Source organism: Amblyraja radiata, chromosome 14 (genome assembly GCF_010909765.2).
Source record: "Amblyraja radiata isolate CabotCenter1 chromosome 14, sAmbRad1.1.pri, whole genome shotgun sequence".
NCBI classification, from domain to species: domain Eukaryota; kingdom Metazoa; phylum Chordata; class Chondrichthyes; order Rajiformes; family Rajidae; genus Amblyraja; species Amblyraja radiata.
This window is the reverse complement of record NC_045969.1, coordinates 43175534-43190131: the sequence shown is the minus strand read 5'-3', so window position 1 is coordinate 43190131 and position 14598 is coordinate 43175534. Positions and strand designations below refer to the sequence as shown.

Sequence of the window (14598 nt, the reverse complement as noted above, 5' to 3'; positions counted from 1 at the left end):
CGGGGAAAGAAAACAATACAAATAATAGTACAAAATATGTTACAAAATATGGTCGTTATCACATTAATGCTCTTGTGCTGAATGTACTTTTCTGTATTCCCCTCATAATAGTCTTCTCAGAAAGAAAATTCTCAAATTCAATGTCTGCCTTCTCCTCACATGCTTGCACATTTTTTTATCCAGTTCTGTTTGTGAAGTTATTGTCACATCTGCCTTTATGACAGTATCGTCAAATGCTCAATACCTAGAGGTATTGTTCCCTCATGTCAAGTATTGTTCTCTTTGCCTACAATCTATATTCCATTGTTATTGTCCTATCTCCCACTAGAAACAGTTTCTCCTTACCTACTCCATCAAAACCTTTCAAAACTCCATCAATCTACTGAACTCCATTCCCAATTCTCTCATGGAAAAGCAAAATATTGAGGATGCTGAAAATCTGAAATAAAACAAAACTGATATTGTCAGCAGGTCAGGATGAGTATTACGTTTTTATTCCAGTTTTCCCAAGTCTGGTTTTGCATCCCCTGTAATGTTCGAGCATATGTCCTCTGGATCATTACAAAGTCCTTGACAACCTTTCCAATGTATGGGCGTCATAGCCAGAATTCTGCACACATTGCCGAAATAATGATTTCTAAAATTTGACTCAATTCCCTTGCTTTCATATTATGCTTCTCTTCATGAAGTCAAGCATCTGAAATGCTTCTTTAACATTTAACCAGACAACTCGGAAGACAACCTCTGTTCCTGTGCTCATTAAAAATTATACCATTAAATATGACCCTTAATCATTATTGCTGCCAAAATGAATGACTTCCTACTGTTGCCTTTAAATCTAGCTGCTCTTTCCACCAAGTCCTTCAACATCCTCCCGAAGTCTATTGCTCTCTTCACCTTTATGAATTCTGCAACCGTTCATATTATCCTCTGTGTACACAAATGCAAGTTTCTCTTACAGATTTCACAAGTTCACAAGCTATAGGAATAAAATTAGGCCATTTGGCCTATCGAGTCTACTCCACCATTCAATCATGGCTGATCTCTGCCACCTAATCCCATTATCCTGCCTTCTCCCCATAACCCTTGACACCCGTCCTAATCAAGAACTTTACTGTCTCTGCATTAAAAATATCCACTGACTTGGTCTCCACAGCCCTCTGTGGCAATGAGTTCCACAGATTAACTACCCTCTAACTAAAGAAATTCCTCTTTACATCTTTTTTAAAAGAACACTATTTAATTCTAAGGCTATGACCTCTGCTCCTAGACGCTCCCACCAGTGGAAACATCCTCTCCACATCCACTCTATGCCTTTCATTATTTTGTAAGTTTCAATAAGGTCCCCCATCAACCTTCTAAAGAACAGAAATTGCTGCTAACTTTCAGTCACTTACTCATGTTTTCCAAGTGCCAAATTATTTTGACCCAGAGTAATCTTTAAAATGTGGCCAGCACTATCAGGCTAACTAGTCTGTAATGGTTGGGATTTTCCAAATACAATTTTTTGAGCAATCTGTAATGCATATGGCTTCATTCATCTGATCTGATTATGATTTGTTAAGGGGATTGCAAGATTATTGCCAGTCTTTTGAACTCCCTTTACCAAAATAAGATACTTTCCATTAGGGTGTGAATAAATCTTGAGCACCATCTCCTGTTCATTTTCATTCCTGTCAATTTCTGTACTTCCTCATTCAGGCTTGTTTTGGCAATGACCTATTTTTTTTACTGCAGACAGTTTCAGAACACTAGTTCGCCACCACAATCTTCAAAATAAAACTCAGAGATTCCTAAATGGACTGATCTTCTGCCAATTTGGTATTTGTAAAAAGAACAAATGTATATTCATCTATATACTCTCTTTGCCAATCTTTATTTCCTTCTCCAGTTTTCCTCTGTACTTTTTGGATTCAGCTTGGAACTGTGAACCTGAGGTTTATCGTAATTCCCCTTTTCATGTTAAATGTTAATCTCTACATCTTTAATCATTCAAGGAGTTTTCACTTTAAACATTTTTCTTTACACCCGTGTGCATGTTTCTACTCTGTCCTGGAACCTCTTGTCTCGGCATGTGTCCAACCATCATTCATATTTTATATGTCAATCTCCAAGGCCAAATTCCTTGAAGAAAATTAGGCCTTCTCCAATTGAGTATCATCTCATCTTAATGTATTCTGCAGGAATGTATATCAATGGTCCCCTGTGCAGGTTATCCCCCAACAAACAAGATGCATGCTGAGTTCAACGTTCCTTGCATGGTACACTGAATGAGCCTTCTACCACACTCAACCAGATATTATCTACAACGTTGGAGAAAAGACATTCCTTTAATATTCAGATGCTGCATTGAATGAAGGGGTAATAACAGAAGAAAATAAAAATAATGGGAAAATGAAATAGGAATCTTGTTGGAATCATTGCAATCTGTGTGTCTTTACTTTTCAAATACATAAGCAATCGTGACATGCTAGTTATGCAGAACAAATGGCGCTGTTTCATTTTTATATTATAAATTCGAAAAGTTGAAGAATGTATCTCTTTCACCATGGAGTCTTTTGGGTTGAACCGTACACATGTTCACATTCCTTCCTCCAAATAGGAATCTGATTTTGCTACAAATATCATTGCTGGCAAACCCAATTCTAATTACCAACTTTGTGTCACCAGAAGAATTATTAAGAGCTACTGATTGTCTATATCAAGGAATGCATGCTGAGATTGCGAAGAACAGAGCCCACCATAAAGAGAGCATGCGATGAGAGGACATTACCATGCTTTTTGGTATTTAGACTGTGAAGACACAATAAACGAAAATGCTGCGGAGACAAATATATTGTTTCTTTTGATGATAAATTAAAACAACAAGTCATAAACATGAAACAAATTAAAACATTCCAACCCTCTGCAGGAACCTTTTCACCAAGGACAGAAATCTATCTGTGGGGAACGAATGAAGTTGACAACAACATTTGGCAAAAAATAGTTTTAATTTAAAAACACTGAACAAGCCAGTGGGATGTTGCTCGTGGACTCCATGTAACAAAATGATGTATATCGTGAATTGAGGAATTAAACATACTATCACACTGACCCACAAAGAAATAAAATGAAAACTAAGGCCAAATATTTTGCCGTGTGGAAACACAGTAAAAAGATGTTGCTCTCATTCTCAGAGTAATATGACTACTTCAAAATTAACAGTAACAGCTGTAGCAAAAACATTAAAAAAAAATCAAGTTTTCTTCTTCTGTAATACCATTTATTATTTTAGAGGTAGAAATGGCCCTAACCATCTTTAGACAAAGCTTTTAAGCAAAAAATAGGCATTTACTATACTTGTTCTCATTTGTTTCCTGGGCATTGAGCACTGATGCCAAAGTTAAAAAGCTTTCATCAAGTGCATTTTCCTGTGAAAAGTGCAATGTAACTTTGCACAATAAATGTTTTGGAAGGCTAATTTACTCTTGTACAAGGGCATAATTTTCCTCCTAAATAGTTGTATCATGTCTTCTATGTTAGTCATTATTATGAGCTCATTTTGCCAGTAGATCCTTTTTTAAACACTAGTCATGATAGATATCTGAAAGTATAATAGGAATTTATTAAGAAAATATGATTATCTTGAGACTTTCAATGGTTTGCGCTAGGACTATATCTACTTCATCTCTTAAGCTTCTACTTAATAATTTTTCATCAGCAATAATGATCAGTATGTCCTTTCAGTGAGTATCTGTGAATGAAGGTGTACTTCAGACTGGCCTGTTCGGATACTGAAGTAAGAACATCACCTACCATATACACTTTAGAGTTCAGTGTCTTTGATATATAATGTCTACGACTTAATAAGTAATGTAATAATGCACACACCCTCAGCAAATCACATTTCAGGAAACTTGACTGTGTCAAGTTAATGACCCTTTATCTGGAATGAAAACTGGAAAAAAAAACCTCACATTTTATCACACAACCTTGCAAAGGCATCCCAGTAAAATGTCAAAACCAAGCCATTTCCATCTACATCAATAATGAAAAAAGCATGTCTATTTTTTTTCTTTATGTGACATGGATATGCTTGCCGTCCTCTTAAAAATTCCAATATCAGTTCTAATAACATAGAACATAGAAAACAATCAGAAATGTAATAGTGAGAGGCAAGAATAGAACAGGAAGACTCTGATGTTACAAATTATTTATCTACAAGACCCTGTGTTTTCATATTTCTTTTTTGTATAACAGCAGCAGTCAAGGCCATGGTCCCAGGCACCAGACTGTGTAACCTGATGAGGATCAAACTTCCCCATTAGTTGTTACCAAATGATACTGGACACACTGGTCTCCCTTGGCAGAAGTGGTAAAACTGCACTGTTTGTGTGAACCTCATCCGGAGTTTGCTCCTTGTTTGTTTTGTTGTGGGGCCTCTGGCCATTGATGAGTGTCATGGGGATGTTGCAGTATGTGTGTTGATTACCCAGTGAGGTAAAGGGCATGATGCCGCTAGTGGGAGGTACGTCGTACTCGTAACTCCGATAGTAATGCTTGTGCCGCATCTGCGTGTGGTAGGTGTTGTGGAAGGTGGAGCGCAGGTCCGGATGGGCGGTGGCCAGAGCAGTGGAGGTCGCTGCTGCCATGGAGATGGCAGACACAGTCTGCAGTTCCCCAAACGGGCCCTGCTCACTCGCATCCAAAACCTGCTCGTTGGAGATCGGCTCTATCCTCTTAAAGGGCATCTCATACTGTAAACGTTTCCAGAACTTGGAATCCAGTTTGTTGCACTTGGGTCCATTCCATTTGATCACCGTGAGTAGTTTGATCGTGTCTTTGAGAGCCTCGATCTCCTGATAGTTTATAATTCCCCGTAGTTCACTGCATTCGATGAGTATCACTTTAATTTCACCCGTGACTAACATATTGCGCAGTCTGTTTTCCAGTTCAAAGATACTCCAACCTCTCCTGATGACATAGTTTGGGGTCAGAACGATAATTAGTCTCTTGCTTTGATCAATGCATCGTGCCACATCTTCAACATATGCTGAAAGTAAAGTAGGACATTCCTTTTACAAGTGGTAGCATTTCTTGCTCACATTTTGGCTAAACATTGTGATGGCATGCATGATACTTTACTAATGATCCTACCGTACACTTAAGCTTGATTTACTCCAGTTCCCACATGGGGTTTAGTTTAGAGAGATACAGCATGGAACCAGGCCATTCGGCCCACCGAGTCCACGCTGACCATCGATTACCCATTCACCCTAGTTCTATGTCATCCTACATTTCTATCCAGTCCCTACACACGAGGGACAATTTACAGAGGCCAATGTAAACAAGAGGTCCGCTTCTTGGAATATGGGAGGGAATCTGAGCATCCAGAGGAAACCCACACGGTCACAGGGCGAATGTGCAAACTCCACACAGAGAGCACATGAGGTCAGGATCAAATTCGGGTCTCTGGCACTGTGAGGCAGCAGCTCTACCAGCTGCGCCACTGTGCTGCCTGCGTATGGCAAAGAAAAGAGGGAAGATTTCCTATACTTGTCAATTAACAATCTTCAAAAAGAATGAATTGATAATTTTACCACTGCTGGCCTGCTTCTTCAGACCTGCTGGTTTTAAATGGACAAGAATGCAATGGAACTATCTCAGGAAGAGAACAGTTTGTGAATTGAAGTCAGGAGCAGTTTTCATCTTATTTCATGGTTTTTATTTAGTTGCAGTTTAGTTCAGAGATACAGCATAGAAACGGGACCTTTGGCCCACCAAGTCCACGCTGACCATTGATCACCTGTTTACACTAGTTCTATGCTATTCCATTTTATATACTGTTCCCTTCATATTAGGAGAAATTTACAATGGCCAATTAACCTAAAATAACTGCACGTCTTTGGGATGTGGGAGGATACCACACAGTCAAAGGGAGAACGTGCAAACTCCACGCAGACAGCACCCGAGGTCAGGATCGAACCCGGGACTCTGGTGCTGTGAGGAAGCAGCTCTATCACCTGTGCCACTGTACCACCCAACTTCTCCCCATTCATGGCACTCCACATCTCTCAGGTCAGCAAGCAATCAAAGGAATGCATCCAGCAATGATTATTATAGGACATAAAATATTTTAATATGACAATTTATAACTTTGATTGAAGGATTATTTCAAAGTTCAGTTTGGGCAAAGAAACATACAGGTAACCATTGTGCTGAATCTTCACAGTCAGGCAGAAAGTTGATGGAAACAGTAACGTCATCTTTTGTAACGTTATGCCTGATTCTCCCAATCTAGTGGGGTCAGTGGAAAGTAAATCACTACCAAATAAATATTTGGAACTCAACAGCTTTCTGCATCATGGTGGAATTAAACGTCCAGCCTCATCCATCACTGGTGAGCAGTGTACCTTGTTAAATTTATTTGAGAAAAATATCACAAGAAAATAATATTAAACATAAAGAGGCGATATTAGCAGAGCAACAAATGGCTGGTAGAAGCTTTGTGTACATTGAACAGCTCCGATTGCTATTGGAACCAGAAACTTTCTAAAGTGTTTCTAGAGTTTGTTTCTGCCTGAATTTGGGAACAGCTTCTTCCCGACAACCATCAGGCTGATAAACAATATCCAAAATTGTTCGGTAGATAAATAATTACTCATCCCAAAACAAGTTGGCTCAAAGAGAAGTTAATCCCTGAGATATCTTTATCTCAGATAGATACAAAAAGAAAAAAAAGATTTGACATGCTTATTTTCTGTCATTTGAGATAACTGATGCATGTGTAATGGAAGCCAAGGATTTCAAACTGAGCAAATCACATGTTGGATTGTTTAAACCAAAAATCACAACATTACTTCACTTTTCTGGCAATATAATTTCAGGAGATGAATTGTTTTTTAGTGTTAAACATGTGAGTCTATTGGCCATTGTCAGTTGCACTCACCTTGACACTTCAGTTCCTTTGGAATCAATATATTGAATGGGGGTATAGAGAGTGGCTGACACTTTCTAAAGTGTTTCTAGAGTTTGCTTCTGCTGCTTCAGTGTGAATTTGGGAACTGCTTCTTCCTGACAACCATCAGGCTAATAAACACTACAACCAAATAAGCTTCGAACCACATAGACCAGGGGGCATTGGTTTTGTCTTTTTGCACTATTATAAATGAAATAAGTTCAGTATGTATATATATACTGCACTTATTTCATTTATTCTGTTATTTACAGAGTACTACATTTACATATTCATAAGTTAATAAGTTATAGGAGCAAAATTAGACCATTCAGCCCATCAAGTCTACTCCACCATTCAATCAAAGCTGATCTATCTTTACTTCTCAACCCCATTTTCCTGCCTACTACCCATAACCACTGACACCCTGACACCAATAGTAAACATATTCTGTTGTGCTGCTGCATGTAAGAATTCCATTGTTCTGTTTGGGACATATTACAAGAAAAACACACTTGACTCTCGACAGTAGACAAAAATGCTGGAGAAACTCAGCGGGTGAGGCAGCATCTATGGAGCGAAGGAAATAGGCAACGTTTCGGCTCGAAACCCTTCTTCAGACTGATGTGCGGATGGGGGGCGGGAAGAAGAAAGGAAGAGGTGCAGCCAGTGGGCTGAGGGAGAGCTGGGAAGGGAAGGAGAGAGTAGGGACTACCTGAAATTTGAGAAGTCAATGTTCATGCCGCTGGGGTGCAGCAGTATGAACATTGACTCTTGACAGTTGACTCTTGCTTGCAAGTTGCCACACCCTGATGATCACAGTTCAATAAAACAGTAAGGAGCAATCAACACTTGGAATAGTCAGCAACTGTAATTGAGAAGGGTGACAGAGTGGGTAGAATCTCTCTGATTTGTCCTTCATCTCTACAGGAACTTGTTTTGTTCTCCAGCAGCTTGTGAATAGGCTTTGGGAAGTGAAGGCAATCAGAAGACACATTTAACAAAGGTAAGGAATTTCAAAATTAATGGGTGCATTTAAGTTCCCGAACTGAATGATTTGAATGAGATTTCAAATTCAAATCAAAGGTGATTTTTGTTTCAATAAGGAGTATAAAAAATTACCTTTCCATGTTTTAAATTAATCAAGGCAATGATTCTGTGGTGCTGTTTTGTGATCACAGCTGTGGAGGAACACAACTGTTGTCCCTTTGAGCTACCGAATAAGCGGATAGGTTTCAGCAAGACACATGGCTGGGTACATGAGGCACAGAAAGGGTGACATTTCTGTCCTTGGCCTCTTCCTTTGTTGGACTGAATCCAAACGCAAACTGGCAGAACAGCATCTCATATTTTGCTTCGGCAGCTTACAGCCCAGTGCTATGAATTTGATTTCTCTAACTCAAAGTAACCTTTGCAACCCCCCCCCCACACCCAAGTTGCACCAGCTTCAAAGTCGTCTTGTTGAATCTCATTGGAACTCACCTAACACACAGCTAACTATGCCTGAAGAAGGGTTTCGGCCCGAAACATTGCCTATTTCCTTCACTCCATAGATGCTGCTGCACCCGCTGAGTTTCTCCAGCATTTTTGTGTACCTGCTAACTATGGCCTGTTTTTTAAAAACTTTTTGTTACTTTTTTGCATATCGTTACTTTTTTGCATATCTTTCATTCATCTGTTCTATATCTCTACATCACCATCTAAATCTCTTGTTTCTCTTTCCCCTGACTCTCAGTCTGAAGAAGGGTCCCGACCCGAAACGTCACCCTATTCCTTTTCTCCAGAGATGTTGTCTGACCCGATGAATTACTGCAGCTTTTTGTGTCTATTGAGATAAAGATATCTCAGGGATCAATTTATCTTTGAGACAACTTGCTTTGGGATGAGTAGATCTATTTATTTTCCTTTAACCTGTCAGAATAATTAGCCCAGAATGGAAATATAATTCACTACCATTTTACTCCTCACTACCCAGTCCTTGCTCGGTAGAGAATACATTTTATCTTTTATCTTGGTTGAGCTTCTCAATGCTACTAAGGAATGGTAGAAGAAGCTATCCATCGAGCTCAGTCCACTATTTAAGATTGTAGTATATAGAACAGCACACAACCAGTACAGGCCCTTTGGCCAAAAATATTTGTGCCAAATATGATTAGATAAACTAATCTCCTTTGCCAGCACGTGATCCATCTCCTTCCATTCCTTGCATATCCATGCATCTATTTAAAAGCCTCCTAAATGCACTGTCGTATCCGCCTCCACCACTATCCCCGACAGAGTATTCCACGCACCCACCACTCTGTGTAAAAAAACTTGCTCTGAACTCCTTTAAACTTTGCTCCTCTCACCGTAAAGATACGCCCTCTAGTTTGGTTTAGTTTTTTAGTTTAGATATACAGCGCGGAAACAGGCCCTTCGGCCCACCGTGTCCCCGCACATTAACACCATCCTACACACACTAGGGGCAATTTACACTTACATCAAGTGGGCAAACCCAAGCCAATGAACCCACAAACCTGTACGTCTTTGGAATGTGGGAGCAAATCCAAGATCTCAGAGAAAACCCATGCGGTCACAGGGAGAACGTACAAACTCCATACAGACAGAACCCGTAGTCGGGATGGAATCCGTGTCTCAGGTGCTGCAAGCGCTGTAAGGCAGCAACTCTACCGCTGTGCCACCGTGCCACCAGTCTTTGACATTTGCGCACTGGGAACGAAGGTTCTGGCTGCCTACACTAACTTGGCCTCTTAATTTAATATACTTCTTCCAGATCTCTCCTCAACCTCTGACATATCAGAGAAAATAATCCAAATAGTTATTGGATTATATCCATACCACTATTTATCAATGCTACTGTTCTGACTACTGGGCATAACTCCCAATTACCATCCAGTCCAATCCATCTATCTCAACCTTGATTATACTCTGCATTCACACATCTCAAGCTGCTGAGACACAGGGCGGAAATAGGCCCCTTGGCTCACTTAGTCCGCACCGACCAGTAATCACCCTGTACACAAGCACTATCCTACACACTAGGGACAATTTACAATTTACAATTTTTACTGAAGCCAAATTGACCCATTAACCTGCACGTCCTTGGAATGTGGGAGGAAACCGCAGCACCCGGATAAAACCCACGTGGTAACAGGGAGAACATACAACTCTGTACAGACAAAACCCATAGTCAGGATTGACCCTGGGTCCCTGGCGCTGTAAGGCAGCAAGTCTATCGCTGCATCACTGTGATGCCCCAGTTCTTTCTCACCACCTCCTACATAGGTGACCTTTTTCATTGAGGTTGGGATTTCATTGAAAGTGGAGATCCTGGAGAAAACGCACATAGGTCACGAGGAGAACGCACAAACTCTGTACAGATAGCACCCGCGATTGAACCCGGATGGAAGGAATGTCCTTGATGAATCAGACGGAGATGGTTGGGCCGATGGGGAAGGTGAAGAGAGACAGGCATTGCTGCCAGGGATTCCAGGGCAAAACAAGCAGCAGCTCTATCTATTCTGCTCAATATATTTTTATTCCTGCTCCATATGTGCAGTATTAATTCACCCAAAATCCTCCAAAGTTCCCCATTCTTAGATGTGTGCCATCACAATCAGTCCTTGTGCCCCCCTGTTGTTTAGGCTTGTGCCATCAAAGTAGATCTCATTTCCTTCACCCTGCTGAATCAATCCACTAATCCTCATGTTTCTCTGCGGTTCGGACCTGTGTCATCTCTACTAATCCTCATCCCTCTTGACACCACTCTCTCAGCATCTGTTAATCCAAAAGCAATTCTGTTGCTTCGCCCTCAGTCACCGCTGGAAACTGTTGGAAACATGCACCGTCAACCTGTGGCATGTTCACCAATTCCCATGCATCCTCTTCATGCCCATGCCATCTTCATTAATTCTCAAGTGTGAATGTTGTGACATTGCGACAAGAATAATTGTCTTCACTGGGTTTCACATACACCACACAATACCCTTTCACTTTCATCTATGACATCTAGTTTAGTTTAGATTATTGTCACATGTACTGAGATACTGTGAAAAGCTTTTGTTGCTTACTAACCAGTCAGCGGAAAGCTATACATGATTACAATCGAGCCATTCACATAATACAGATACAAGATAAGGGAATAACATGGAGAACATGGATGTAGACAAAAATGCTGGAGAAACTCAGCGGGTGAGGCAGCATCTATGGAGCGAAGGAAATAGGCAACATTTCGGGTCGAGACCCTTCTTCAGACTGATGTGGGGGTGGGGGGGGGGGCAGGAAGAAGAAAGGAAGAGGGGGAGACAGTGGGCTGTGGGAGAGCTGGGAAGGGAAGGGGAAAGAAGGAGAAAGCAGGGACTACCTAAAATTGGTACATGGCGGTGCATTTAAGATAGACACAAAAAGCAGGTTCTATGTTTTAAGGAGTAAGATCAGCGAGGCTGCACTGCAGGAAGAGTGCTTCACTGGATGGAAACATGAGTCCAACAAAGGCCACAAGGGGTAAATGTTCAATCAGCCTCTATTATTGCACATTCGCTTCTCGAGTTTCAATTCAACTGTGAATTAGGAGGTTGCTGTAGTGAATGGAGTAATTTAAAATTCAGTGTTAGATTCATGGCTTCTACTTTGTGTGAACTAATTGTGGTGTGGAGATTTTCTAGATTTGTCACCAGCGGCATTAGCTTGCAATCCCTAAAAAAAACACATTGGACAATCAAGAAATGAATTGGGCTGATTCTTACTTAAGAGCATGAAATATATTAGTAGTATGGGCCAGAAATTCATCCTTGGTAAGTGATGTTAAAATGAGTACCTCTAACACTGGTTCTATTCTAATCATCGCCTATTCTATGCTAATCTATTTCTGAAGTTTGGCTCCTTTGACTTTTATGAACCAACTTCCTGATTCATTGCACTTTGGACAGCCTGGTTGTGACAGAGACTTGAATGCAGACAAAAAAAATGAGTTACTGTCCTGAGGTGCAAATAATTATCCGTAAAGATTTTGATATTGGGGTGTGAATAGAAAAAAAATTAAGAGATTAAAATGCAGAAAATGCTTCCAGTTTTAAAAGAGGTGTTACCATTTTTTATTTTTATAAAGGCTAATCTTTCTGCTAAAATAAGATAATAATGCATTTGAAACTCGTGTATTAACATATTCTTTTGCAAATACCCTGTGGTTATTTTCATATTGTCAAACAAAAATGATTTGTTAATTTTGGTAATAAAATTTTGATGGGACCAATGTTTAATTTGTTTTCTTTAAAATGTGAATGCTTTGTAAATCGTACCCACAATAAAAATTCAGTAAATGTGCACCCGGGAAATAAAATGCAGTTTACTTTTGCTAACTGTGTGGAAAGAAAGTGCAAAAATCCACAAAGTCTACATAAGCTGCCAACATTTGGCAAGTTGGTTCTAAAGCTTTCTCTAAGCAGGGAACACAGGGTATCCTATGCTAAGATGAATGGAGAGAGAGCAGCAGGCTCATGCATTTTGCTAACAGCTTTGACAAATATGAGTTCTTCAGCACTGTAAAACCCAACAATGGCCAAACACCTAAGGTCTCAGCCCTCTGAGAACCAGCAATGGGGGTAAACTCATCAAGGACTGAAAGGAAATTGATACACAACAGAAGAACCATCTCCTTAACCCTGAGTGTATCCTTGACATCAGCCCACTTGACCTCATCCCACAAAAGTCTATCTGGACCAGCTTTATTGCCACTCCTGACCAATGGAAGGTTAAGCTTGCCATATCCCAACTCAAACATCGCAAAGTTTCAGGAGTAGACAGTATCCCCACTGAAGTCTTGAGAGTTAGCACTGAGGGGGTTCACTCACCAATCCATATCCTCACTGCCCATACCTGAGAAGAGGATTAGATTCTAGCGGGCATCTGAGATATTGTAATTGTGACTAACATCAAAACACAAGACATGGTAAGTACAGAAAGGCCTCTTTGTTATCCACAACAGGGTCAACTATCGCGAACATCCCCCTCAACAGCCTCCTCCCAGTTGGAAAATTGTGGATATTACCCCGATGCACAAGAAGGGAGCAAAGCAGAATAGTGGGAACCATAGACTGACTTCAGTGGTTGGTAAGATTTTAGAGTCCATTATAAAGGATGTGGTTACGGAGTACTTAGAAGATCATGATAATAGGCCGGTCAGCATGGTTTTGTGAAGGGGAGGTCTTGCCTGATGAATCTGCTGGAATTATTTGAAGAAGTAAATAGCAGCAGGAGGGTCAATCACCTACATTTTCAGGTGATAAGGTGCCACACGTGAGGCCGCTAAGGAAGATGAGAGCCCATGGTATCAAAGGGCAGATACTAGCATGGATAACGGGTTGGCTGGATGGCAGAAGGCAGAGTGGCAATAAATGAGACTTTTTGTGGTTATCTGCCAGTGACTAGTGGAGTTCCGCAGGGGCCGCTACTCTTCACGTTGTATATTAATGATTTGGATGAGGGGATTGAAGGCTTTGTGGCCAGGTTTGTGGATGATATGAAAATTGGTGATGGGGCAGGTAATGTAGAAGCAGGAGAAAGAAGGGACTCTGCAGAAGGACGGACAGGATGGGAGAGTGGGAAGAGAAGTGGCAAATGGAATATAGTGTAGCAAAGTGTGGAATTTGGTAGTAGGATTAAAGGCGTGGACTATTTTCTAAATGGGGAGTGAATCCAGAAATCAGAGAAATTGGGAGTGCTGGTGCAGGATTCCCAAAAAGTTAATCTGCATGTCGAATTGGTAGTAAAGACGGCTTGTATACAAAAGCAGGGATATAATGCGGAGGCACTATAACGCGCTGGTCAGGTCGCATTTGGACTATTGTGAACAATTTTGGGCACCATATCTGAGGAAGGATGTGTTGGCTCTGGAGAGGGTCCAGAGGAGGTTTACAAGAATGATCCCAGGAACGAGCAGGTTAACATATGTTGAGCGGTGTCACACAAGGTTGTACCATTGCTCAACATTTGGCACAATCTCATTCTCCACAACATTGCACCTCCCCTCCAGCAAGTTTTTCACTGTGCCTCGGTACACGTGACAGTAAAGCTAAACCTAAACATCCTTCCTTCGGGAGTGGAGCCAACCTTCATAACTTATCGGAGACTGTTCAACCTACAGCGCCTACATTGCAGAACTAAGGTCACTCATACCTTGGTAGCCACGCTGTCTTATGCAGACCATGCCCAGAAGCTACAGGTCAAGCCATCTTCACCCCCACTTTCATTGAAGCACATGAGAGGATGGCTGAATTAGGGTTTTGACCCGAAAGGTTGCCTATTTCCTTCGCTCCATAGATGCTGCCTCACCCGCTGAGTTTCTCCAGCACTTTTGGCTACCTTCGAGTTTCCATCATCTGCAGTTCCTTCTTGGCCATTCTGCGGAGGCGGCACAATAGCGTACTGGTGGAGTTGGTGCCTCACAGTGCCAGAGACCCGGGTTTGATCCTGACTCCAGGTGCTGTCTGAATGGAGTTTGTACGTTCTCCCCGTGACCTGCATTGGTTTTCCCCCGGGTACTCTGCTTTCCACCCACATTCCAAAGATGTGTAGGTTTGAAGGTTAATTGGCCTCTGGAAATAGCCCCTTGTGTGTGGGCAGTGGGAAAGAGGGATACACTCCTTCTCCTTCCAGGTTGGTAGGTG

At 41.2% G+C, this 14598-nt stretch overlaps 1 protein-coding gene across 2 annotated transcripts in view; it reads right to left on the bottom strand.

The window, feature by feature from the left end:
- Nucleotides 1–1214: 1214 nt before the first annotated feature.
- Nucleotides 1215–14598, bottom strand: part of il1rapl1 (interleukin 1 receptor accessory protein like 1) — a 1148250-nt gene continuing 1134866 nt past the window's right edge. For both annotated transcript variants that reach the window (XM_033033178.1, XM_033033179.1), the window contains one exon: nucleotides 1215–5032. In XM_033033178.1, coding sequence (XP_032889069.1) covers nucleotides 4311–5032 — 722 coding nt within the window. In that variant the 3' untranslated portion in view covers nucleotides 1215–4310. The remainder of the gene's footprint in view (nucleotides 5033–14598) is intronic.